At 37.5% G+C, this 26,513-nt stretch overlaps 1 protein-coding gene across 1 annotated transcript in view; it reads left to right on the top strand.

Annotated features, from left to right (window-relative positions):
- THSD7B (thrombospondin type 1 domain containing 7B) overlaps nt 1–26,513 on the top strand; it is a 989,572-nt gene that overhangs the window by 337,506 nt on the left and 625,553 nt on the right. The window contains exon 3 of the mRNA XM_043894410.1: nt 132–942. Within this exon, the coding sequence (XP_043750345.1) occupies nt 132–942 (811 nt within the window). The remainder of the gene's footprint in view (nt 1–131; nt 943–26,513) is intronic.

The following is a 26,513-nucleotide window of genomic DNA, read 5'->3' as shown; positions in this document are numbered from 1 at the left end:
AAGTTATATTTTATTTTCGTATCTCACAATTTCACACTGCTTGTGTCTCGAGGTGTACAGATTGGCCGTCTTGTGTGGATGGTGGCCTGGGATCCTGGAGTAATCGACCCCTCTGTCTTTTCTGCCCGCAGGCCCCTGGGGAAGGTGTACCGGAAACTGTGGGCCCGGCGGAAGCCAGAGCCGTGGCCTGTGGTGCTTCCACTCTGAGGGGTGGACGGGCCACCCGTCTGACTGTGATGAGCACAACAGACCTCCGAAGGAAAGAAGCTGCTTCCGCGTCTGTGACTGGCACAGAGGCCTCTTCCAGTGGGAGGTTTCCGACTGGCACCCCTGTGTACTGGCTCCGCCAGCCCCGGGCCTCGCCGGGCCCCGGGCCGCAGAGTGTGTGACCGCCCAGCACGGGTTGCAGCATCGGGCGGTGCGCTGTGTTCAGAAGCTGAACAGAACCATGGTTGTGAATGAGATATGTGAACACTTTGCCCCTCAGCCCCCCACGGAACAAGCGTGCCTCATCCCTTGCCCGCGGGATTGTGTGGTGTCTGAGTTCTCGCCGTGGTCTGCGTGTAGCAGTGGGTGTGGGAGGCAGTTACAGCACAGAACTCGGTCAGCCATCGCCCCCCCTCTCTATGGAGGGTCTCAGTGTCCTAACTTGACTGAGTCAAGAGCCTGTGATGCTCCCATTTCTTGTCCTCTTGGCGCAGAGGAATATACGTTTAGCCTTAAAGTTGGACCATGGAGTAAATGTAGACTGCCTCATCTCAAAGAACTCAACCTAAGTGGAAAAACCGTTCTGGATTTTAGCTCCGAGTCGAAGGAGTTGGTCACTTTCAGACATCACACTTACAAGGTGCATCACCATTCCAAGTCCTGGGACATAGAGATAGGTTATCAAACCCGCCAGGTTTGGTGTACAAGGAGTGACGGAAGAAATGCTGTGTTAAGGTAGGAGGTCTTCAGTGTTTATATCATGATTCACCTAAATATTTTGCAGTGTAATTTTATAAAAATTTTCTTCATGATTTCCTACAATGGGAAAATTGTAATCAGGTTTGGGATTTGAGTTTGTAAAAGTTTCTCTAGAAAAGCTTTCAATGTCAACTATAAAAATTTTTGAGTCTAGACCACAAGTACACTGAACTCCAGAGTAATTAATAGTGCAACTATATAGGATAAGTCATCTGGTTTCACATTTTATCAATGTATCAGTCAGCTAAAAAAAATAGATCTTGTGCCCAAAGTGCCCATCAAGAGATGAATGGATAAAGAAGCTGTGACAGTAGAATACAGCTCAGCCATAAAAAGGAATGAAATTCTGGCATTTGTAGCAACATGGATGGTCTCAGAGGGCAATGTGCTAAGTGAGATAAGTCAGAGAAAGACAAATATGGTATGATATCATTTATATGTAGAACCTAAAAAAATACAACAAACAAGGGAATAAAACAAAAAAGAAGCAGACTCATATTTGGAAGACAAACTAGTGAGGTTACCAGTGGGGAAAGGGAAAAGGCTAGGGTAGTATAGTATTAGGGAAAAAAGGGTTATTATGGGATTACATGAAATCATATGTGTAAAATTTTGAAAATTATAAAGCACTATTGAATTTAAAGAATCTTTCCTTCCATAAAAATTTTTTTTTGTTATTACAGTAATAAAAATACTAAGTGATTTATTATAATGACAAAATTTAAATAATTCTCAAATTTAGGATATAAGCTATATAAATATTTTTCATTTAAACTTATTTTTGTTTGTTTACTTTGTTTTGAGGATTAAGCAGATTCTCTTATTTCTGGGTTGTAGATGTTTTATAGTAATAATAATACCAATAAGTTAATCCAAGAATGTTTTCTTTGGCATTGATTTGATAAAAACATTATCTTGGACAGCAATAATTAGAAAGACATATTTTAGAGGGAATGGACTAAAACTTTTATAAGCAATAGTTTAGGCTTCAAACTTATTGGTAATTGTTTTACTTTACACTGTATTATAGTGTCATGACATAAACCATAAAAGTATATTAAAAGTAGTATCTGTTTACTTTTCCCTCAGAAGTTCTTAAGTGTAATCACTGGTATATTGCTAAATTTCTTCCAAATTAAGATGGCTTTCAATAGTTGGAATTATCAAACAATGAAACACTCATGGATGGAATTAATCATTATCATCAGTTGCTGTTTTCTTAGGATCCACAGCTGGCTCAAAGGACTATCTCTGCTATTTCAGAACAAAGTAATGCGATGATTTTTTTTCCCCCTCATTCTGCTTTACAAATGAGAATATTTTATCTTTGATGCTTCATTCTGATTTATGCCATATAACTTGGCAAGTCCATTGAAGAGTGATTTTCTGTCTTTTATTGCCTGCCTCTGTGAAACAAAATATTAAACAGATGATTGGGGTGATTATTGTCTCAGTATGTATGTGGGATCTGTACAAACATTGTTTGTTAATATTCTCTACTGAAATATTACATAGAATGTTTTCAGCCTATAGTTGACTTTTTTTTTTAACTAAAAAAATGTTGGCTTTTTTCTGTTTTTAAATTAATTTCTGTTTAAATTAATAGACTTTATTTTTTAGAATGATTTTGGGTTTACAGAAAAATTGAACAGCAAATCTAGAGCTCCCATGTATCTCCTCATCACTCCCTCTCTACACATATACCATTTCATACACACATCATACATTAGTATAGGTTGTTTAGTACATTTGATACAATGAATGAACCAATACTGATGCATTACTGAAACTCATAGTTTACATTAGAGTTTACTTTTTGTGCTGTACATTCTGTGAACTTGGACAAATGTATAATGACATGTATCCAGCGATACTATATAATACGCAATAGTTTCACTACTCTAAGAATCTTCTTTACTGTCTCTACTAATTCTACCTCTCCTCTCCCCAAACCCTTGGCAACCAGCAGTCATTTTACTATCACCTCCAAGTTTCAGCAATTATAAGTAAAGTTTCTGTAAACATTCAGGTGCCAATTTTTTTTTTTTTCTTTCTTTCTTTTTTTTTTTTTTTATTAGTTGGGGGCTAATTACTTCACAACATTTCAGTGGGTTTTGTCATACACTGATATGAATCAGCCATGGATTTACACGTATTCCCCATCCCGATCCCCGCTCCCACCTCCCTCTCCACCCGATTCCTCTGGGTCTTCCCAGTGCACCAGGCCGGAGCACTTGTCTCATGCATCCCACCTGGGCTGGTGATCTGTTTCACCATAGATACTATACATGCTGTTCTTTTGAAATATCCCACCCTCACATTCTCCCACAGAGTTCAAAAGTCTGTTCTGTATTTCTGTGTCTCTTTTTCTGTTTTGCATATAGGGTTATCATTACCATCTGTCTAAATTCCATATATATGTGTTAGTATGCTGTAATGTTCTTTATCTTTCTGGCTTACTTCACTCTGTATAATGGGCTCCAGTTTCATCCATCTCATTAGAACTGGTTCAAATGAATTCTTTTTAATGGCTGAGTAATATTCCATGGTGTATATGTACCACAGCTTCCTTATCCATTCATCTGCTGATGGGCATCTAGGTTGCTTCCATGTCCTGGCTATTATAAACAGTGCTGCGATGAACATTGGGGTGCACGTGTCTCTTTCAGATCTGGTTTCCTCAGTGTGTATGCCCAGGAGTGGGATTGCTGGGTCATATGGCAGTTCTATTTCCAGTTTTTTAAGAAATCTCCACACTGTTTTCCATAGTGGCTGTACTAGTTTGCATTCCCACCAACAGTGTAAGAGGGTTCCCTTTTCTCCACACCCTCTCCAGCATTTATTGCTTGTAGACTTTTGGATAGCAGCCATCCTGACTGGCGTGTAATGGTACCTCATTGTGGTTTTGATTTGCATTTCTCTAATAATGAGTGATGTTGAGCGTCTTTTCATGTGTTTGTTATACTAACAATGAAAAAACAGAAAGAGAAATTAAGGAAACAATACCATTCACCATTGCAACAAAAAGAATAAAATACTTAGGAGTATATCTACCTAAAGAAACAGGTGCCAATTTTTATGTGTATGTAATTTTCAGCTGATTTGCCTAAATACCAATGGGCACTGTTCTTGCTATGATGATGAATTTATGTTTAGTTTTGTAAGAAATTGCCAAACTATCTTCAAAAGTGACTGTGTCTTGAAAGCACCTTTTGCTTCACACCCTAGCCAACATTTGATGTTATCAGTGTTTTAGATTTTAGCTATTTTAATGTGTGTAGTAGTATCTTGTTGTCTTAATTTGCAGTCACTTCATATCATATGATGTTTAGCATCTTTTCACATGCTTATTTTCCATCTGTTTTTCTCCTTTGGTGAGGTGTCTATTCAGATTTCTTGTCTGTTTTATTTTTCTTATTGTTGTGAGTTTAGAGTTCTTTGTATATTTTGGATACCAGTCCTTATCAGATACATGTTTTGAAAGTAGTTTCTTCTAGTTTTTGGTCTGTCTTTTCATTCTCTTAGCAGTGTCTTTCACAGAGAAGTCATTTTTTGTCTTAATCAATTCCAATTTATCAATATTTCTTCCATGGGTTGTTCTTTGGTATTATATCTGAGAAAACATTACCAAACCCAAGGTCAACTAGATTTTCTTCTATGTTATCTTCCAGGAGTTTTACAGTTCTGCATTTTACATTTAGGTCTATGGTCCATTTTGAGTCAAGTTTTGTGAAAGTCTTGTGTTCTGTATCTGGATTTTTCTACATATGGATGTCCAATTGTTCTAGCACCATTTGTTAAAAAGACTGACTTTTCTTCATTGAACTGCCTTTCCTTCTTTGTTGAAGATCAGTTGACTATATCTGTGTGGATCTGTTTCTGGGCCCTATATCATTATTCCATTCTTGTATTTATCCTTTGCCAGTAGCACACTCTCTTAAATGCTTAATCTTTATAGTAAGTCTTCAAGTTGAATAGTGTCAGTCCTCTGAATTTCTTTATATTTAATTATTGTGTTGACTTTTTGGACTTCTTGCCTTTCCATATAAACTTTAGAATCAGTTTGTCTGTATTTACAAAACAATTTGCTAGGATTTTCATTGGAAATGCTTGTAATGTATAGATCAACATGGGAGGAACTAACATCTTGATAATATTGCATCTAGTCATGTACATGGAATGTTTCTCCATATATTTAAAACTTCTTTGATTTCTTTAATCAGTTTTGTACTTTTTCACATATAGATCTTATATATATATATATATATATATATATATATATATATATATATACACATAGTTAGACTGATACTTTAGTATTTTATATATTATTGGTTCTAATGTAAATGTATTGTGTTTTACTTTCAAATTCTAATTATTCATTGCTTTTATATAAGAAAGCAGTTGACTTTTTATATTAACCTTATATCTGCACCTTGTTGTAATTTATTTGTTCCAGGAGGGTTTTTTTATTTTTCCATTTAGGTTATTATTGCTGTTGTTGATCCTTTGAAATTATCTGTGTAGACAAGTGTATAATTTTCAAAAAAGACAGTTTTATATATTTCTTTCCAATATGACACATTTTATGTCATTTTTTTGCTTATTGCATTATCTAGGACCTCCGGTATGTTATCAACTAGGAGTAGTGAGAAGGGACATTCTTACGTTACTCCTAATCCTAGCAGTACAGCATCTGGTTTCTCACCATTAAGTGTGATGCTAACTATAGGTTTTTTGTTGATATTCTTTAGCAAGATGAAAAAGTCTTCTATATTCCAAGTTTGCTGAGAATTTTTAATCATACATAAGTGTTGGGTTTTGTCAAGTGCCTTCTGTGCATATACAGGTATGATTATATGATTTTTTTTTTTACTTAGTCTGTTGATAGGATAGATTACATTGATTGATTTTCATATGTCGAACCTATATTGTATACCCGGAATAAATCATACTTGTCTATGATGTATTAGTATTTTTATATGTTGTTGGATATTATTTGCTAATATTTTCTTGAGAATTTTTGCATATATGTTCATGAGCAATATTAGAGAGTATTCTTTTTTTTTTTTTTTTTAAATAATGTCTTTGTCTAGTTTTGGTAATAGGATAGTGCTGGCCTCAAGCAATGAATTGAGAAATCAAGTCCTCTGCTTTAATTTTTAGAAGTTAAGTTGTCAAGAATTGATAGTATTTTTTTCCTTCTGGGGTCACAAAGATCCTGTGAATGAGCAACTAACACTTCCTTCAAATTTTTGGTAGAATTCAACCCATATGGGCCTGAAGCTTTCTGCTTTGGTAGGTTATTAATTATTGATTTAGTTTCTTAAATATATATAGATCTATTCAGATTATAGATTTCTTCCTGTGTGAGTTTTAGCATATTGTGTGTTTTAAGGACTTGGCCCATGCACCTAAGTTAAGAAATTTGAGGGTATAAGCTGGTTCATGGTATTGTTTTATTATCCTTCAGTAGCCATGGGGAATTTCAGTGGTAGTCATGACCTCTTGCTCGTTACTGTTATTAGCGCTTTGCCTTCTCTCTCTTTCACTCACTCACTCTCTCCTCCCTGTTTTCTTCCATTGTTCTTAGTTAACCCGTCTAGAGGTTTATCAATTTTATTGACTTTTTCAAAGAAACAGCTTTTGGTTTCAGTTATGTTTACTATTGATTTTCTGTTTCTCATTATATTGATTTCAACTCTAGTTTTCAATATTTTCATTCTGCTTATTTGAATTTAATTTGATTTTCTAGTATTCTAAGGTAGAAGTTTAGGTTATTGACTTTACATAATTCTTCTTTTCTAATATGTGAATTCAGTGCTGTAAATTTCCCTCTAAGTGCTGCTTTTGCTTCATTCCACAAATTTTAAAAGGCTCTATTTTCATTTTAATTTAGTTCAAAATAATGTTTAATTTCTTTGAGATGTCTTCTTTGCTCATGTATTATTTAGAGATGTTCTATTTAATCCTCAAGTATTTGAGTGTTCCACAACCATCTTTCTGTTTGATTTGTAGTTTAAGTGCATTGTGTCATGAAAGCATACTTCGTATGGTTTCTTTTCAATTTGTTAACGTGTGTTTTATGGCCAGAAATATGGTTTGTTTTGGTGAATGTTCTTTATAAGCCTGGGAAGAATGTGTATTCTATAGAATATATTCTATATATATATATAGAATATATTGTTAGAATATAGAATATAGACATTTATATTCTATATAAATGTCAACTATATTCAATTGATTGGTGGTACTGTTCAGTTCAGCTGTGGTCTTACTGGTGTTCTGCTTACTGTATCTGTATGTTACTGACAGAGGGGTGTTGAGGTCTTCAGCTATAAAAATGGGTTCATCTATATTTCTTTGCAGTTCTATTAGTTTTTGTCTCATGTCTTTTGACTCTCTGTTGTTAGGTGCATGCATATCAAGTATTTTTATGTCTTCTTGGAGAATTTACCCCATTAGAGTTTTGTAATGCCTCTATTCCTAACAACTTTCTGTGCTTTCAAATCTGCTTTCTCTGGAATTAATATAACTATTCCAGCTTCCTTTGATTACTGATAATATGATATTTTTTCTCTATGACTTTACTATTTAATCTGTATCTTTTTACTTAAACTAAGTTTCTTATACACAACATATAGATGGATTGTGTTTATTTATCCACTGTGATAGTCTCAGTCCTTTAATTGCTATATTTATATCATTGATATTTAAAATGATTATTGTTATAATTGGACTAATAGCTACCACATTTATTGTTGTTTTATGTTCACTGATGCTATTGTTCTTTGTTCTGCTTTTTATTTTTTGTTTTCCCATTTCTCTAATTTTAATTAATATTTTATAATATGCCATTTTTCTCTTTTAGTATCAATTTATATTTTTTGAAATCTTTTTCAGTGGTCACCCTATGGTTTGCCATGGAAATTTATAACTAATCCAAGTCACTTTCAAATAGCAGTATACCAGGTCACACATAATGAAATGTTATAGAGTATTCCCCATCCATTTTCCCCATCCCTTGAGATACCATTGTCATTAATTTCACTTACCCATAACCTATAATCATCAAATACATAGTTATAATAATTTGAACAAATTATCTTTTCTCAATTAGGAAGAAATAAAATATTTTATTTTACCTTCATTTATTCCAATAGTTCTTTATGTAGATCCAAGTTTCTGAGTATCAACAAAATCAGTAAACGAGATATAATAAGGAATAGATGAGAGTTTTACTTGAGACAAACTGAGGACTATAGCGTGGGAGCTACAGATTCGAGAAATGCTTGAATTGTATTCTACCAGACTACAAAATGGAGGAGATATGTATAAATGAAACCACAGAATTGCATAATTTATTTGTCAAGAATTAGGGTTGGAGCTGTCAAGAAGTGAGGGTGCTTGATAAGCAAGTTTGCATAGTTACCAAGAGGGAACTTGAGACTGCACCTGGCAGCTGCCAGCAGATATTTTTTTTGAAAATGGCTGGTGGTGTTCTTAAGTTTGATATATTTCAGAAAACTCAAGTTTTCAGTGATGCAGGAATGTGGCTGAAACCACATTCATAATGGCCACCTAGCTCCAGTTTGGATGCCTGAGCCATAGTTACTTCATTTTTATTTTTAAAGTTTGGTCATGAGCTGTATTATTTTCATTTCTCAGAAGAGCTTCTTTTAACATGTCTTACAAGGCAAGTCTCCTGGTGACAAATTTCCTGAATTTTTGCTTGAGAAAGTCTTTATTTCTCAACTTTTTAAAGATAATTTCACTAGATATCAAATTTAGGTGGTGGTATTTTTTTCTTTCAACACTTCACTCTCATTTTGCTGAAGTGGTTTCTGAAAGAAATCTGATGTAATATTATCCCTATTCCTCTCCAGGCATTATTCCACCATTTCCATACCCAGCTTCTTTCAAGAATTTTCTCTTTGCATTTTATTTTCTGCAATTTGAATATAGAATACCCAGGTAGTATTGTTTGTTTTGTTTTTATTTATCAGATGCTCTCTGTTCCCTGAGTATCCTGGTTATGTGGTTTGGTTGTTTGTCATTAATTTTGGAAAAGTATCACTGATAGTTACTTCAAATAATTTTTCTGTTCCTTTCTATTTTTTTTATCCTTCTAGTATCCCCATTAGTGTAAATGAATGTTATATCATTTGTAATTGTCTTATAGTTCTTGGATATTTTATTATATCTTTTTCACTCTTCTGTTTTCTTTATATTTTGGTTTTTAGAGTTTCTATTGATGATTTTCAAACTCAGTGATTGTTTCCTTACCTCTGTCTAGTTTATTGATGAGTCCATCAAAAGGCATTCTTCATTTCTGTTTCAGTCTTTGATACTTATCAGTTCATCTTGATTCTTCCTTTTAATTTACATTCCTATGCTTGTAATGCCCATCTTTGGTTGCACTTTGTCTATATATATATGTTTAAGAGCCTTTAGCATATTAATCATAGTTGTCTTAAATTCCCCTAGTTGTGATAATGCCAAAATTTTGCTATATCTGAGTCTGAATGGGGTGCTTCCTATGTCTTTTAAACTGTGTTTTGTATTTTAGTACACCTTTTGTTTCCTTTCTTTTGTTAAAAGCTGGACTTAATGTACTGAGTGGAAGGAATGGAGATAACCAGATTTTTAGTGTGAAGTTTTGTACTTACCTAGCTAGGAGTTAGGTTGTGTTTGCTGATGCTATAGGTCTTAAAGTCTAAAATTTTCCTCTGGTGTCTTGTTATTTTCCTCTTTCTTCCTTTTCTAGGGGAGATTCCTTAGAGAAATCTCCCTAAATCTAGGACATGAAATTCTTTCTGTTTTAATCTCCTTTTATTATGCAAGAGACTTATTGATGATACGTCAGATGTTGAGGAGCAGAGGAGTGTTTTCTAGTCCTATGATTATATCTCAGTCTTTTATTGAACTTGTATCCTGGCAACATGGTCTTCACAAACACTCCTTAGTCCTTCTTCCCCCAGAGGTAAAACAGGAAGGCTAGAGGGTAGAGTTGAATGTTTTCCTTCCAATAGGCTAATTAGACTTTGTAAAATCCCAGCTGGTTAGGTTTTGGTAAAATAATTTCCTTTGAGGAGAGGCTTTAAAAAAAAAATTCTCTGGGTGTATTTCAAAATGGCTAGGTTTCCCATTCCCTGCTGGAAGCATGAAGAGATTTTTATCTTCACTATGATAACCTGGTAGGACTTCTGGAGGTGAAACTTGTGAAAATGTAGGTAGAATATCTTCTAGGACTCTCCCCCTTTGCCCCCGAGATTTTAACTGGAAAGCTTGTCCATACTGAACCACCAGAAATTTGTCAATTTCAATTCAAGTTTTCCTACCCTGGTACTGACTCCAGTGGCAGTTTCTGCTTCTGGTCTGCTCCTCCAATAGTAATGTGTGGTACCTTGTATCTGCCTTGGTCTCTTCAATATTTGGATCCATCATCTGCCTTGTGACTACAATTCCCTGATGGATCTAAGATTTTTGGTTTGTCCAGTCCTGTTGTGAGGACTGAAGTGATGCTTTCCGAGCTGTTTACATGCTGAAATGGGAGCCAGAAGTCACCCTGTTCTCTTTTGAGTGTGTGCGTTCAGTCACTCACTCGTGTCCAACTCCTGTGGCCCCATGGACTGTAACACTGCAGGCTCCTGTGCCCATCAAATGTTCCAGTCAAGAACATTATCTTCACTATGATAACTTGGTAGGACTTCTGAAGGTGAAACTTGTGAAAATGTAGGTAGAATATCTTCTAGGGTGGCACCTAGAAATGGCACCTAGAATGGGGTGCCATTTCCTACTCCAGGGAATCTTCCTGATCCAGGGATCAAACCATATCTCTTCCATCTCCTGCATTGACAGGCAAATTCTTTACCAACAGTGCCACTTGGGAAGCCCTCTCTTTTGAGTACTAGGCAACATATCAGACAGAAGCAACATTTTAAAACCATTATTCCATGAAATTGATTGTATTCATTCCAGTTAGTCATTGAAGCATTATAAATTGACGCACAGACTAAGGAAATATGGTGTTACTAGACTTACTAGGAAAATACAGTGTTCAGTGGGGACATTTCTGTTTCTCTCTCTTCCACTGTAATCAACAGAAATATTATCCTTGAGAGCAGTGTCATTGAGTTATTGACAATTTTGTCTTATTTGCATCAAACCTGATGAACTATGTAAACATAGTACATAGGATATTTGCCAAAAAGGCTCAAATCCATTTCTAAAAAGCATACATTTTTCTTTTTGTGGGTCTGGTTCATTTAAGAAAACATTATCATTTATATGTGACTGTTGACCTCTAGGATGAACTTTGTTTCCCTTAATAGGTACAAGTTTTCCTTAAGTACAGATACCTTTTACTCTGTACTTGTTCCACCTTTAGATGACTTTTATTTTGGTTACCCTGTGATACTGTAGGGACAAATGTCATTTTGCTTTCCCTGTTTTGATTATGGCAATGACTGGTTGTCCTGGCATTTAGAATAGGAGGACCTCATCTTTACTTCCGCAACGTGTGTTCCTGCTTCTGCCTTGCTGGAATGTCATTTTCTTTATCTAGGACACCAGGTCAGTTCAATTCAGTTCAATCACTCAGCCGTGTCCAACTCTTTGCGACCCCATGAATCACAGCACACCAGGCCTCCCTGTCCATCATCAATTCCTGGAGTTTACACAAACTCATGTTCATCCAGTCAGTGATGCCATCCAGCCATCTCATCCTCTGTCATCCCCTTCTCCTCCTGCCCCCAATCTCTCCCAGCATCAGGGTCTTTTCCAATGAGTCAACTCTTCGCATGAGGTGGCCAAGAATTGGAGTTTCAGCTTCAACATCAGTCCTTCCAATGAACACCCAGGACTGATCTCCTTTAGGATGGACTGGTTGGACCTCCTTGCAGTCCAGGGGACTCTCAAGAGTCTTCTCCAACACCACAGTTCAAAAGCATCAATTCTTCAGCACTCCGCTTTCTTCAGAATCCAACTCTCACATCCATACATGACCACTGGAAAAACTGTAGCCTTGACTAGATGGACCTTTGTTGGCAAAGTAATGTCTCTGCTTTTTAATATGGTATCTAGATTGGTCATAACTTTCCTTCCAAGGAGTAAGCGTCTTTTAATTTCATGTCTGCAATCACCATCTGCAGTGATTTTAGAGCCTGACCATACCATTTCTGTCCTTTATCGAGCCCATCTTTGCATGAAATATTCCCTTGGTGTCTCTAATTTTCTTGAAGAGTTCTCTAGTCTTTTCCATTCTGTTGTTCTCCTCTATTTCTTTGCATTGATCACTGAGGAAGCCTTTCTTATCTCTCCTTGCTATTCTTTGGAACTCTCCATTCAAATGGGAATATCTTTCCTTTTCTCCTTTGCTTTTATCTTCTCTTCTTGTCACAGCTATTTGTAAGTCCTCCTCAGACAACCATTTTGCTTTTTTGCATTTCTTTTCCATGGGGATGATCTTGATCCCTGTCTCCTGTACAATATCATGAACCTACATCCATAGTTCATCACGCACTCTGTCTATCAGATCTAGTCCCTCTATTTCTCACTGCCACTGTATAATCATAAGGGATTTGATTTAGGTCATACCTGAGTGGTCTAGTGGTTTTCTCTGCTTTCTTCAATTTATGTCTGAATTTGGCAATAAGGAGTTCATGATCTGAGCCACAGTCAGCTCCTGGTCTTGTTTTTGCTGACTGTATAGAGCTTCTCCATCTTTGGCTGCAAAGAATATACTCAATCTGATTTTGGCATCGACTGTCTGGTGATGTCCATGTGTAGAGTCTTTTCTTGTGTTGTTGGAAGAGGGTGTTTGCTATGACCAGTGTGTTCTTTTGGCAAAACTCTGTTAGCCTTTGCCCTGCTTAATTCCATACTCCAAGGCCAAATTTGCCTGTTACTCCAGGTGTTTCTTGACTTCCTACTTTTGCATTCCAGTCCCCTATAATGAAAAGGGCATCTTTTTTGGGTGTTAGTTCTAAAAAGTCTTGTAGGTCTTCATAGAACCGTTCAACTTCAGCTTCTTCAGCATTACTGGTTGGGGCATAGACTTGGAGTATTGTGATATTGAATGGTTTGCCTTGGAAACGAACAGAGATCATTCTGTCATTTTTGAGATTGTATCCAAGTGCTGCATTTTGGACTCTTGTTGACTATAATGGCTACTCCATTTCTTCTAAGGTATTCCTTCCCACATTAGTAGATATAATGGTCATTAGAGTTAAATTCACCCATTCTAGTCCATCTTAGTTCCCTGATTCCTAGAATGACTATGTTCACTCTTGTCATCTCCTGTTTGACCACTTCCAATTTGCCTTGATTCATGGACCTAACAGTCCAGGTTCCTATGCAATATTGCTCTTTACAGCATCGGACCTTGCTTCTATCACCAGTCACATCCACCACTGGGTATTGTTTTTGCTTTGGCTCCATCCCTTCATTCTTCCTGGAGTTATTTCTCCACTGATCTCCAGTAGCATATTGAGCACCTACCAACCTGGGGAGTTCCTCTTTCAGTATCCTATCATTTTGCCTTCTCATACTGTTTATGGGGTTCTGAAGGCAAGTATACTGAAGTGGTTTGCCATTCCCTTCTCCAGTGGACCACATTCTGTCAGACCTCTCCGCCATGACCCGACCATCTTGGGTGGCTCCACACGGCATGGCTTAGTTTCATTGTGTTAGACAAGACTGTGGTCCTGTGATCAAGTTGGCTAGTTTTTTGTGATTGTGGTTTCCATCTGTCTGTCCTCTGATGCCCTCTCTCAGTGCCTACCATCTTACTTGGGTTTCTCTTACCTTGGACGTGGGGTATCTCTTCACAGCTGCTCCAGCAAAGCACAGCCACTGCTCCTTACCTTGGACGAGCCCCCCCTGACCTTGAACGTGGAGTAGCTCCTCTCGGCCCTCCTGCGCCCACGCCACCGCCGCTCCTTGGAAGTGGGGTTGCTCCTCTCAACTAGGACACCACAGAGCTTTAATTAATGTCCTTTAGTAGCTCTCTCATTGATTTCTTTAACTTTTGATAATCACATCAAGCAATTTTCCCTGCAAAGTTACATTCGCAATGTGATAGGCAGTTGTATTACTCATGATGCCACTCTGCTACCTCATCATTGATTTGCCTCTCGGGTTTAAAGATCTTTTGTTTTTAATTGTCTCATTGCATATCCTGTTTTTCCTTTTATTTTGACAGGACTTTCTCTGAGGTTTCATTATCACATTTTAAAATAGCTGCCCTACAGCCTGTTAGCCATTCCTTTTCTCAAATATCAGTGATACTGTTATTGAGCTTTTTATAAGGCCTTGACCTAATGAACAAAACAGTTTTCTCTATTCAGGTTTTTTTTTCTTTTAATGCTTCACTTTGTTTCTTTTACTTTATTTTTTTTAAGTAGAAGGACATCTGAGTTAGGAATTCTGATCTATAGACTAGATAATCTGTTCATATGAGTCGGAAAATGATTCTTATGTATTGTTTGGATGAATAAAATTCAGATGAATGAATGTTACTTTTATTTTAATATAGAGGGAAATTTGGCATGGATAATCTTTTATAAGCTGTGATCATTTGATTTTTGTTAAACATGCCATAATTTCTCTGACCACTGTGGTTGAATAAATACTTTGATTTCTCCTGAAAAGAGTTTCTGAAGGATAATAAATTTTAAGACTATAAAGGAAACATCATTTCTAAAGCTCACATATTATTGTTACTGTGTTTGTTTGCATTTTATCTCTACCACAAAAGTAGATTTGGAAAGAAATTTTCTATTTTTATAGTCCCCCAAACATAAAAAATGCAGACCCAAAACAAAAGAGTAATTTTCTTACTTTGTTCTTTGAAAGCAGTAGAGAATGTTTTGGTGGTAGGAATGAGAATGGAAGAAGTGTGAGAAAAAAATAAATTTTGTTTGTTCTTTTTTCCAATGTTAAGTTTTAGATTTTAGTTTACCCCTCCTCATCTTTATTGATTTAATTTTTAAAATGGTGTATCATATATCTAGAGCCAAATGTATACATAAAGTTAAATTCAAAGAAGTGTTACTCCATTCAAAATACTTTCATCCTGTCTTCTACTTCTTGTAGATAATGTACTTTCTTGTTTTCCAGCTTTTATTCCTTTTATTTCTTTATATTTTCTTTTCTTTCTTACACAAAAGAAAACATACTATCTAATATCTTTGGCATTTTTTTTACTTAATATCATTTACTGGAAATTGTTCCACATCATTTACTGAGTTATTCAAGGTCTTCTTCCTTTATTGACATTTGCTTAGAATTTTGTTGACTCCCTAAACCGCTTATTTGAACAAATTTCTATGCTTGGCCATCTTGGTAGTTTCCAGTATATTTTAATTACAAATAATTATTTGGCAAGTAAACTCTGGATCATGTATTTTGATACTGTTAAAGGTATATCTTTAGGATAAATTCCTAGAGGGTGATAGCTGGGTGAAAGGATTAATATATACAAATTTTGTTAGGTTTTGCCAAATTTCCCTTCCTGGAAGTGATGCCATCTTAAATTCCCATCAACAAATTTACAAAGGGAGTGTATTGTCAAGCTTTTGGAATTTTTGCCAATCTGAAATATGAAAAATGATATCATAATTGTATTTCTCTTAATATGTGTGTATTTGAACATTTGCCCATATATTAAGGGACTATATTTCTAGTTCATTTTGCAAATTGTCTATCTGTTTTGTTTGCCTGCATTTCTATAGGAAGTTTTGTCCAAGGTGTCATTTCCAAGTCTTTGTATCAAAAATTAAGGATATTAGTGCTGAATCTGGGATACATGTTTTCACGCTGTCTTTTGGTTGTCAATTTGTGTTTCAACTTTGCTTATGGTATTTTTAATGTAAAAGTTTAAAATTTTTTCTAAGTAGTCATATTGGTCTCTATATATAATTTATTGCATCTGAAGTTTAGTTATGGCCCTTTCCACATCCAGTTTGAATGTATCGATGGTTTCACGGTGCTACTAATATTTATGACAGAACAAACGGGTAATGTGAGATTTTTCCTGGCCATCTGGTTATTATGTCACCCTACATATGATGCATTTTGTGCATAGACCCTAGATAACCTCTTGTCCATGGGTCCTATGTGTGTGTAAAGCTACTCTTTATTTATAAGAACAAAATATAAGGAAGAAAGTCAAAAGGGAATACCATAACTAAAACTTATAATACAGAACACTAAACAGCAAATAAAAGAAATAAACTAGATTTCTCTGTATACTGAGATTCATAGATATCCAGGATATAAATGTAAGGTGTGAATACAAGATTCTAGAATGTTATGGATAGATATATTTTTTATATAATAGTAACTGATAGTTACAATTAAATACAGTCCCAAGTTACAATAGTGGTTCCTTCTGGTACTTGGAAAAGGGAGTCCTCGTTATGGTTTAAGGGGAATTAAGCTATTATATTAACATCTTATTTCTTTGAAAATAATTTGAAGCAAGTATGACAGATGTTAAAATCAATAGATCTAGATTGGGGTGAGGTAAGTGTATATTTTAAGAAACATTATTCTTTATATTTTCAGTGACTTTTTTCTCAAAATAAAGATAACATAATACCTCAAAAGTGTATCCATGGTTTTGATAGGTTACAGTGAATGGTGTCAGATTTGTGATCTCCGAAGAAGATTTAACTTCAGGACCAGGGACCAGGCTTGATCACTTAAGAACTTTTGTATAGCAGAGTTTTATTAAAGTATAAAAAGGGGCAGAGAAAGCTTCTGACATAGACATCAGAAGGGGAATGGAGAGTGCCCCCAATCCCTAGTCTTAGCAAGGGAATTATATACTTTTTAATTGGTTATTACAATAAATCAAAAGAATGTCTCAAGGTTGTAAAGATCTTACTAGACCTACTCTCATAAGATAACAGGATTAGTCAGAAGTTTTTCAGGAAGGAGAAACATATCCTTAAGCAGGATACATTATTGTTATATAATCCTTACTAACGAATGTAGGAAAAAACGTTTGTCGTTTCCTCCTCCTTAAGAATTCCAGACCCCTTTCTCCTCCTTGGGGACCCTGGACTTCTTATCAACCTGCCTAGGACTTGACTCTCTCTTTCCCCCTTTTCTTTTAGGAGAATTATGTCTCCAAGGGAAAGCGGTGTCGTTTTCGTTCCATAACTACTTCCTACTATTGAAGGGCATCATCCCTAAATTGTTGAGGCAACATATTCTCCTGATCCTCATATTGACGGTCTCCGATCTATGGGCTCCAAGTAATAGTTGGAGGAAGCTGTGGTACTCACAGGAGCCTGGACAACCATTTGTAACTTAAAAGCTTTCAGACAGTTAGAAACAAACCCTGTTTTACAGTTACTGATGTAAGGCAAAGTAATCATTAAACCAAGTTAAAACCTAATCAAAATTTAAAGTTACATTATGTCCATAGTTGAGGTACACTGTTATACCAGTTCATCTTAGGTTTGTTAGATGTCATCAGATCAAGAAGAGGCATCACATACAATTGTTGTTGGTGAAGGTATTTGCAGAGTTGATGAAACTCCTTGCCTTGAAGTAGAGAAATCCATCATTGGAAATCTTCAATTGATGAGGAGGTTGAAAAGCTGAAAGCTGAGTCACATAGTTAGTTCTAAGGCTTTAGGATCTATGACAATATCTGGTGTGAAAAACAGTCTGTCATAGAGGCAGACCCTTCTTCTTAAGGGCGCTTTAATGAGAGCTTTTGAGCCCTCATTAAAGCTATGGGTAAAACTTTAAACAAACTGTCCTGTGTTTCCTGAGTTAGCTTTCACAGATGCCTCTGAATAATATCATTAGCCTTTTTAACTTTAAAAAGGATACATTTTGTTCAGTTTACATTTACATTTTGTTCAGTTAAAAAGAGTGGGTTCCATATTCATGAAAACAGAGGCCTGGACCTTCTTCGGTATATCCCTCTCCAGAAGGGGTGAGGGAAACTGGCACCTAACTCCTGTGAAAATAGCACAGAGTCCCAGTTGCAGCTTAGAGGATGACTGAAATAATAATGTTTGGCTTGTCCTGACAGTCCCATTACAGTAGGGGATTGGGAGGAAAGCAGGCCAGGGGCTTCAGCGAGCACAGAGAAAGTTGCCCTAGTGTCCAAAAGAAAATCAACTGATTGGACCCCCACAGTTATTAATACCCAGGGCTCCTCAGGTGTTATTAGGATGGGAGCTTGTGTGGGAATGCCCAGGCATCTTCAGTCCTGATTGTCCTGAGTCTGACCCTGGAGCCTGTCTGAGTCAGCTGCAAGAGTTTTTCTAAAAGACTGATTTGGTCCAAATGCCTGTTTTAGTAGCTTACAGCAGATAACTGGAGTCAACTGAGTGAAAAATCTATCTTTTAAGATTATTTCTCCCTCTGAACTTTTGGAAAAAATGTCAGTAAACTTGTGGCAAGCCTCCCAGTCTATCTAGGAATTTACCAGGAGTTTCGTTCTCTCCCTGTCTATGTTAGCCAACTTAGCATAGTTTAAAGTCTTAGCATGTATTTGCTTGAGTCCTACAAGAATACATCCAGCAAAGTGGCTCTGTTATGGGAACTGTTTGGCTCCCAGTAGGGCGGAGAGCTATTTTGTGTTCCCTCTTTCCCCCTGTCTCATGTTCAAGCCGTTCATCTCCAAAAGTAGTAACTTCCCCCAAAACTTGAGCTCTCGAGTCAGAAGTCAGCATCTGTCTCAAGACATACATTACATCTCTCCAAGTAAGCTCATAAAGTAGTTAGTCCCGTAAAGGCTTCTGTGTACTTTTTGGATCCTCTCAATAGTCTTGACCACAAGTGGGACTGTTTGAGTTTTTACCAAGACTGAGGCAACCACTTCTGGAAGGGTGCCTTGAGTCTCAGCCTATGCAGTTGTGAGCCTAGATACAGGGGCAAAATAAGAGAATAGGAGGGAGCTGAGGGTTTCGTACCCAAATCTGTACACTTAGGACATAAATCCGGCATGTCTCACAGAGAGATAAAGAGCAACACATCTGTCACTTCTGCCCATTTCTCTTGTTTTCTCCAGAACTGATCCAATTGTAAGACAGTATTATAATTGAGATTCTTTAACTGGCCAGCATTCCCATCTTCCAAAGGATACTGCAGCCATTCAGGATCACAGAAAAAGATCAGGTGTGTCTTTTTAAATTCTGGGGATCAAACTTGTCCCAGAGTTTTGAATACAATTTAAAGAAGTGGTTCTGGAACTGTTAGCTCCCATCTGTAAGAGAGAAAAAAGCGGCATCCATAGCTGTGGCTTCTTTCCACCGGAGGTGTCCCTCCCTGTTCTAGATGAGGGTGTTCAGTTCAGTTCATTTCAGTCGCTCAGTGCTGTCTGACTCTTTGCAACCCCATGGACTGTAGTACGCCAGACGGGGATGTAGACACACTTTTACACCGAAGCGTTCCTCCCCGGGTTGGACTTAGCCTGTCCGTTACTAACGCAGGCGCCATACTAATACCTCCCAGCTCTGCCACCAAGGTGGGGTGTAGATGCACAAGGGGTAGACCTAATGACATCCCAGACTGATTTAGTTCCATACCAAGACCTTTGTTTGATTTGCCCTTTTCTCTGATGCCACCCGGGGTGGAGCAGAGTAGATTTTGGAATGTTTTCCAAGCTAGTACTACTAGGGGAAGCATCCATCTTACATGTGCTTGTGCACATTCCTGACTACAGTCCTGACCTCAGTAGAATGGTGAGTCATAAAGGGATGAACAACAACTCAGATGTCCCTTCTGAGTATCACCACACCAGTATAGCAAAAGAGGTGGTGGAGGGCTGGCCAGCAAGGAAAAAGTGATATTTGTCCTCAAGCTACTAGGGCCAATCCTTCCAGTTCATTCCCACAGATTTCACAAAATGAATATCTAGAGAGTTGAGGCAAATGCCACCAGAGAGCCTCCTCTGGTCCACTAAAAGCTAGCGCTACCAAGGGGAGAAGCTCGTTGCACTTCCAATCTGACCGTATCCTGCAGTGCCCAATCTGTGTCCTCAAATATGTGGTGGTCGCCAGCAGTGCTGCTATCCACATAGATTGGAGGCAAAGCCGTGACAGACTCATTTTCAGGTTGCTGGCCCCTGAGGGAGGCAGCCAAGAGAGTGATCTCCAGCCTGAGAGACGTTCCTGGAGCTAGAGCTCTGCCTCGATCCCAAACGTGCTCTTGTAATTTTCGGCTCCTAGCAAGGCAAGGCGCTTCCAAACATGGGGTCTAAGTTAAAGTACATATTAATAGCATGGATCACAAGTCCCTTAAAAGTCTGTGATCCAACAGATTAGGTTAGTAGTTCTAATTCCCCATACAATTATGAAATGGTCAAAGAAACCAGGAAAAGTTGACTGATTAAGAAAAGTTTGGTCCACATGCTTCGCCCATTTCTGGCCACTCCCCTCACAGGGATCTTGGGGTCTCTTGGCATTAGTAGGTCGGTATAAACCCCCACCAAGTCGCCCCTTTCTGGGGCTGCCTTCAGTCATTACAAGGCACTGTGAAACTGCAGAGCAGGGCTCATCTCTTGCTTCGAACAGGGCATGTCATTCATTCACACAAGCACACCTTAGAGTTAGTAAGTGAACTGAAATTTGCTCAGTTGTGTCTGACTCTTTGTGACCCCATGGACTACAGTCCATGGAATTTCTCTAGGCCAGAATACTGGAGTGAGTAGCCTTTCCTTTTTCTAGGGGATTTTCCCAACCCAGGGATCAAACCCAGGTCTCCCGCATTGCAGGCAGATTTTTTACCAGCTGAGCCACCAGGGAAGCCGTGGCAGAGTTAGTAAAGTAAAGCAGAAAATGTGTTTACTGAGAAAGCAGAGTCTAGAGCTCTGAGTGTTCTTACCTTGTCCAGAGGATCCTGGACGAGCCCCCAAAATAATAGCTTATGGCGAACGATGTCGGATTCATGATCTCCCAAGAAGATTTTGCTTTGGGACCGGGCTTGATCACTCAAGAACTTTTGTATAGCAGAGTTTTATTAAAGTAGAAAAAGGGGCTGAGAAAGCTTCTGACATAGACATCAGAAGGGGAATGGAGAGTGCCCCCAGTCCCTAGTCTTAGCAAGGGAATTATGTACTTTTTAATTGGTTATTACAATAAATCAAAAGAATGTCTCAAAGTTGTAAAGATCTTACTAGACCCACTCCCATAATAAACATTTTAAGATAACAGGATTAGTCAGAAGGTTTTCAGGAAGGAGAAACATGTCCTCAAGCAGGATAGATTATTCTTATATAATCCTTACTAAGGAATGTAGCAGAGACATTACTTTGCCAACAAAGGTCCGTCTACTCAAGGCTATGGTTTTTCCAGTGGTCATGTATGGATGTGAGAGTTGGACTGTGAAGAAAGCTGAGTGCCGAAAAATCGATGCTTTTGAACTGTGGTGTTGGAGAAGACTCTTGAGAGTCCCTTGGACTGCAAGGAGATCCAGCCAGTCCATCCTAAAGGAGATCAGTCCTGGGTGTTCATTGGAAGGACTGATGCTGAAGCTGAAACTCCAATACTTTGGCCACATGATGTGATGAGTTGACTCATTGGAAAAGACCCTGATGCTGGGAGGGATTGGGGGCAGGAGGAGAAGGGGACGACAGAGGATGAGATGGCTGGATGGTATCACTGACTTGATGGACATGAGTTTGAGTAAACTCTGGGAGTTGGTGGTGGACAGGGAGGCCTGGTGTGCTGCGATTCATGGGGTCGCAAAAAGTCGGACACGACTGAGCGACTGAACTGAACTGAGCTGAACTGAAGGAATGTAGAAAGAAACATTTGTCCTTTCCTCTTCCTTGAGAATTTCAGAGCTCTGTCTCCTCCTTGAGAGCCCCAGACCCCTTTCTCCTCCTTGGGGACCCTGGACTTCTTATCAACCTGCCTAGGAATTGACTCTTTCAGTTTCTCCTAGTGTGTGACTAATTTTGTTTTTATATTTGAATCTTTGGTCAACTTACACTGTGTTCTTATATATGGTATAGGAAATGGATCTTATTTAATCTTTTTTTTTTTTTCTTTTAATTTTTTTATTAGTTGGAGGCTAATTACTTCACAACATTTCAGTGGGTCTTGTCATACATTGATATGAATCAGCCATAGATTTACACTTATTCCCCATCCCGATCCCCCCTCCCATCTCCCTCTCCACCCGATTCCTCTGGGTCTTCCCAGTGCACCAGGCCGGAGCACTTGTCTCATGCATCCCACCTGGGCTGGTGATCTGTTTCACCATAGATAGTATACATGCTGTTCTTTTGAAACATCCCACCCTCACCTTCTCCCACAGAGTTCAAAAGTCTGTTCTGTATTTCTGTGTCTCTTTTTCTGTTTTGCATATAGGGTTATCGTTACCATCTTTCTAAATTCCATATATATGTGTTAGTATGCTGTAATGTTCTTTATCTTTCTGGCTTACTTCACTCTGTATAAGGGGCTCCAGTTTCATCCATCTCATTAGGACTGGTTCAAATGAATTCTTTTTGATGGCTGAGTAAAATTCCATGGTGTATATGTACCACAGCTTCCTTATCCATTCATCTGCTGATGGGCATCTAGGTTGCTTCCATGTCCTGGCTATTATAAACAGTGCTGCGATGAACATTGGGGTGCATGTGTCTCTTTCAGATCTGGTTTCCTCAGTGTGTATGCCCAGAAGTGGTATTGCTGGGTCATATGGCAGTTCTATTTCCAGTTTTTTAAGGAATCTCCACACTGTTTTCCATAGTGGCTGTACTAGTTTGCATTCCCACCAACAGTGTAAGAGGGTTCCCTTTTCTCCACACCCTCTCCAGCATTTATTGCTTGTAGACTTTTGGATAGCAGCCATCCTGACTGGTGTGTAATGGTACCTCATTGTGGTTTTGATTTGCATTTCTCTAATAATGAGTGATGTTGAGCACCTTTTCATGTGTTTGTTAGCCATCTGTATGTCTTCTTTGGAGAAATGTCTGTTTAGTTCTCTGGCCCATTTTTTGATTGGGTCATTTATTTTTCTGGAATTGAGCTGCAGGAGTTGCTTGTATATTTTTGAGATTAATCCTTTGTCTGTTTCTTCATTTGCTATTATTTTCTCCCAATCTGACGGCTGTCTTTTCACCTTACTTATAGTTTCTTTTGTAGTGCAAAAGCTTTTAAGTTTCATTAGATCCCATTTGTTTAGTTTTGCTTTTATTTCCAATATTCTGGGAGGTGGGTCATAGAGGATCTTGCTGTGATTTATGTCAGAGAGTGTTTTGCCTATGTTCTCCTCTAGGAGTTTTATAGTTTCTGGTCTTACATTTAGATCTTTAATCCATTTTGAGTTTATTTTTGTGTATGGTGTTAGAAAGTGTTCTAGTTTCATTCTTTTGCAAGTGGTTGACCAGTTTTCCCAACACCACTTGTTAAAGAGGTTGTCTTTTTTCCATTGTATATCCTTGCCTCCTTTGTCAAAGATAAGGTGTCCATAGGTTCGTGGATTTATCTCTGGGCTTTCTATTCTGTTCCATTGGTCTATATTTCTGTCTTTGTGCCAGTACCACACTGTCTTGATGACTGTGGCTTTGTAGTAGAGTCTGAAGTCAGGCAGGTTGATTCCTCCAGTTCCATTCTTCTTTCTCAAGATTACTTTGGCTATTCGAGGTTTTTTGTATTTCCATACAAATTGTGAAATTCTTTGGTCTAGTTCTGTGAAAAATACCGTTGGTAGCTTGATAGGGATTGCATTGAATCTATAGATTGCTTTGGGTAGAATAGCCATTTTGACAATATTGATTCTTCCAATCCATGAACACGGTATGTTTCTCCATCTGTTTGTGTCCTCTTTGATTTCTTTCATCAGTGTTTTATAGTTTTCTATGTATAGGTCTTTTGGTTCTTTAGGTAGATATACTCCTAAGTATTTTATTCTTTTTGTTGCAATGGTGAATGGTATTGTTTCCTTAATTTCTCTTTCTGTTTTTTCATTGTTAGTATATAGGAATGCAAGGGATTTCTGTGTGTTAATTTTATATCCTGCAACTTTACTATATTCATTGATTAGTTCTAGTAATTTTCTGGTAGAGTCTTTAGGGTTTTCTATATAGAGGATCATGTCATCTGCAAACAGTGAGAGTTTCACTTCTTCTTTTCCTATCTGGATTCCTTTTACTTCTTTTTCTGCTCTGATTGCTGTGGCCAACACTTCCAACACTATGTTGAACAGTAGTGGTGAGAGTGGGCACCCTTGTCTTGTTCCTGATTTCAGGGGAAATGCTTTCAATTTTTCACCATTGAGGGTGATGCTTGCTGTGGGTTTGTCATATATAGCTTTTATTATGTTGAGGTATGTTCCTTCTATTCCTGCTTTTTGGAGAGTTTTAATCATAAATGAGTATTGAATTTTGTCAAAGGCTTTCTCTGCATCTATTGAGATAATCATATGGTTTTTATCTTTCAATTTGTTAATGTGGTGTATTACATTGATTGATTTGCGGATATTGAAGAATCCTTGCATTCCTGGGATAAAGCCCACTTGGTCGTGGTGTATGATTTTTTTAATATGTTGTTGGATTCTGTTTGCTAGAATTTTGTTAAGGATTTTTGCATCTATGTTCATCAGTGATATTGGCCTGTAGTTTTCTTTTTTTGTGGCATCTTTGTCAGGTTTTGGAATTAGGGTGATGGTGGCCTCATAGAATGAGTTTGGAAGTTTACCTTCTTCTGCAATTTTCTGGAAGAGTTTGAGTAAGGTAGGTGTTAGCTCTTCTCTAAATTTTTGGTAGAATTCAGCTGTGAAGCCATCTGGTCCTGGGCTTTTGTTTGCTGGAAGATTTTGGATGACAGTTTCGATTTCCTTGCCTGTGATGGGTCTGTTAAGATCTTCTATTTCTTCCTGGTTCAGTTTTGGAAAGTTATACTTTTCTAAGAATTTGTCCATTTCATCCAAGTTGTCCATTTTATTGGCATAGAGCTGCTGGTAGTAGTCTCTTATGATCCTTTGTATTTCAGTGTTGTCTGTTGTGATCTCTCCATTTTCATTTCTAATTTTGTTAATTTGGTTCTTCTCTCTTTGTTTCTTAATGAGTCTTGCTAATGGTTTGTCAATTTTGTTTATTTTTTCAAAAAACCAGCTTTTAGCTTTGTTGATTTTTCCTATGGTCTCTTTAGTTTCTATTGCATTTATTTCTGCCTTAATTTTTAAGATTTCTTTCCTTCTGCTAACCCTGGGGTTCTTCATTTCTTCCTTCTCTAATTGCTTTAGGTGTAGAGTTAGGTTATTTATTTGGTTTTTTTCTTTTTTCTTGATGTAAGCCTGTAATGCTATGAACCTTCCCCTTAGCACTGCTTTTACAGTGTCCCATAGGTTTTGGGTTGTTGTGTTTTCATTTTCATTCATTTCTATACATATTTTGATTTCTTTTTTGATTTCTTCTATGATTTGTTGGTTATTCAGAAGCGTGTTATTTAGCCTCCATGTGTTTGAATTTTTAACAATTTTTTTCCTGTAATTGAGATCTAATCTTACTGCACTGTGGTCAGAAAAGATGACTGGAATGATTTCAATTTTTTTGAATTTTCCAAGACTAGATTTATGGCCCAGGATGTGATCTATTCTGGAGAAGGTTCCGTGTGCACTTGAGAAAAAGGTGAAGTTGCTTGTTTTGGGGTGAAATGTCCTATAGATATCAATTAGGTCTAGCTGGTCCATTGTGTCATTTAAAGTTTGTGTTTCCTTGTTAATTTTCTGTTTAGTTGATCTATCCATAGTTGTGAGTGGGGTATTAAAGTCTCCCACTATTATTGTGTTACTATTAATTTCCTCTTTCATACTCGTTAGTGTTTGCCGTACATATTGCGGTGCTCCTATGTTGGGTGCATATATATTTATAATTGTTATATCTTCTTCTTGGATTGATCCTTTGATCATTATGTAGTGTCCTTCTTTGTCTCTTTTCACAGCTTTTATTTGAAAGTCTATTTTATCTGATATGAGTATTGCGACTCCTGCTTTCTTTTGGTCTCCATTTGCATGAAATATTTTTTTCCAGCCCTTCACTTTTAGTCTGTATGTGTCTCTTGTTTTGAGGTGGGTCTCTTGTAGACAGCATATATGGGGGTCTTGTTTTTGTATCCATTCAGCCAATCTTTGTCTTTTGGTTGGGGCATTCAACCCATTTACATTTAAGGTAATTATTGATAGGTGTGGTCCCGTTGCCATTTACTTTGTTGTTTTGGGTTCACGTTTATACAACCTTTCTGCATTTCCTGTCTAGAGAAGATCCTTTAGCATTTGTTGAAGAGCTGGTTTGGTGGTGCTGAATTCTCTCAGCTTTTGCTTATCTGTAAAGCTTTTGAGTTCTCCTTCATATCTGAATGAGATCCTTGCTGGATACAGTAATCTAGGTTGTAAGTTACTCTCTTTCATTACTTTCAGGACGTCCTGCCATTCCCTTCTGGCCTGGAGGGTTTCTATTGATAGGTCAGCTGTTATCCTTATGGGAATCCCTTTGTGTGTTATTTGTTGTTTTTCCCTTGCTGCTTTTAATATTTGTTCTTTGTGTTTGATCTTTGTTAGTTTGATTA

Source organism: Cervus elaphus, chromosome 33, assembly GCF_910594005.1.
Source record: "Cervus elaphus chromosome 33, mCerEla1.1, whole genome shotgun sequence".
Taxonomy (NCBI): Eukaryota; Metazoa; Chordata; class Mammalia; order Artiodactyla; family Cervidae; genus Cervus; species Cervus elaphus.
The sequence above is the reverse complement of the archived record's forward strand: the minus strand, read 5'-3'. Positions and strand labels throughout refer to the sequence as shown.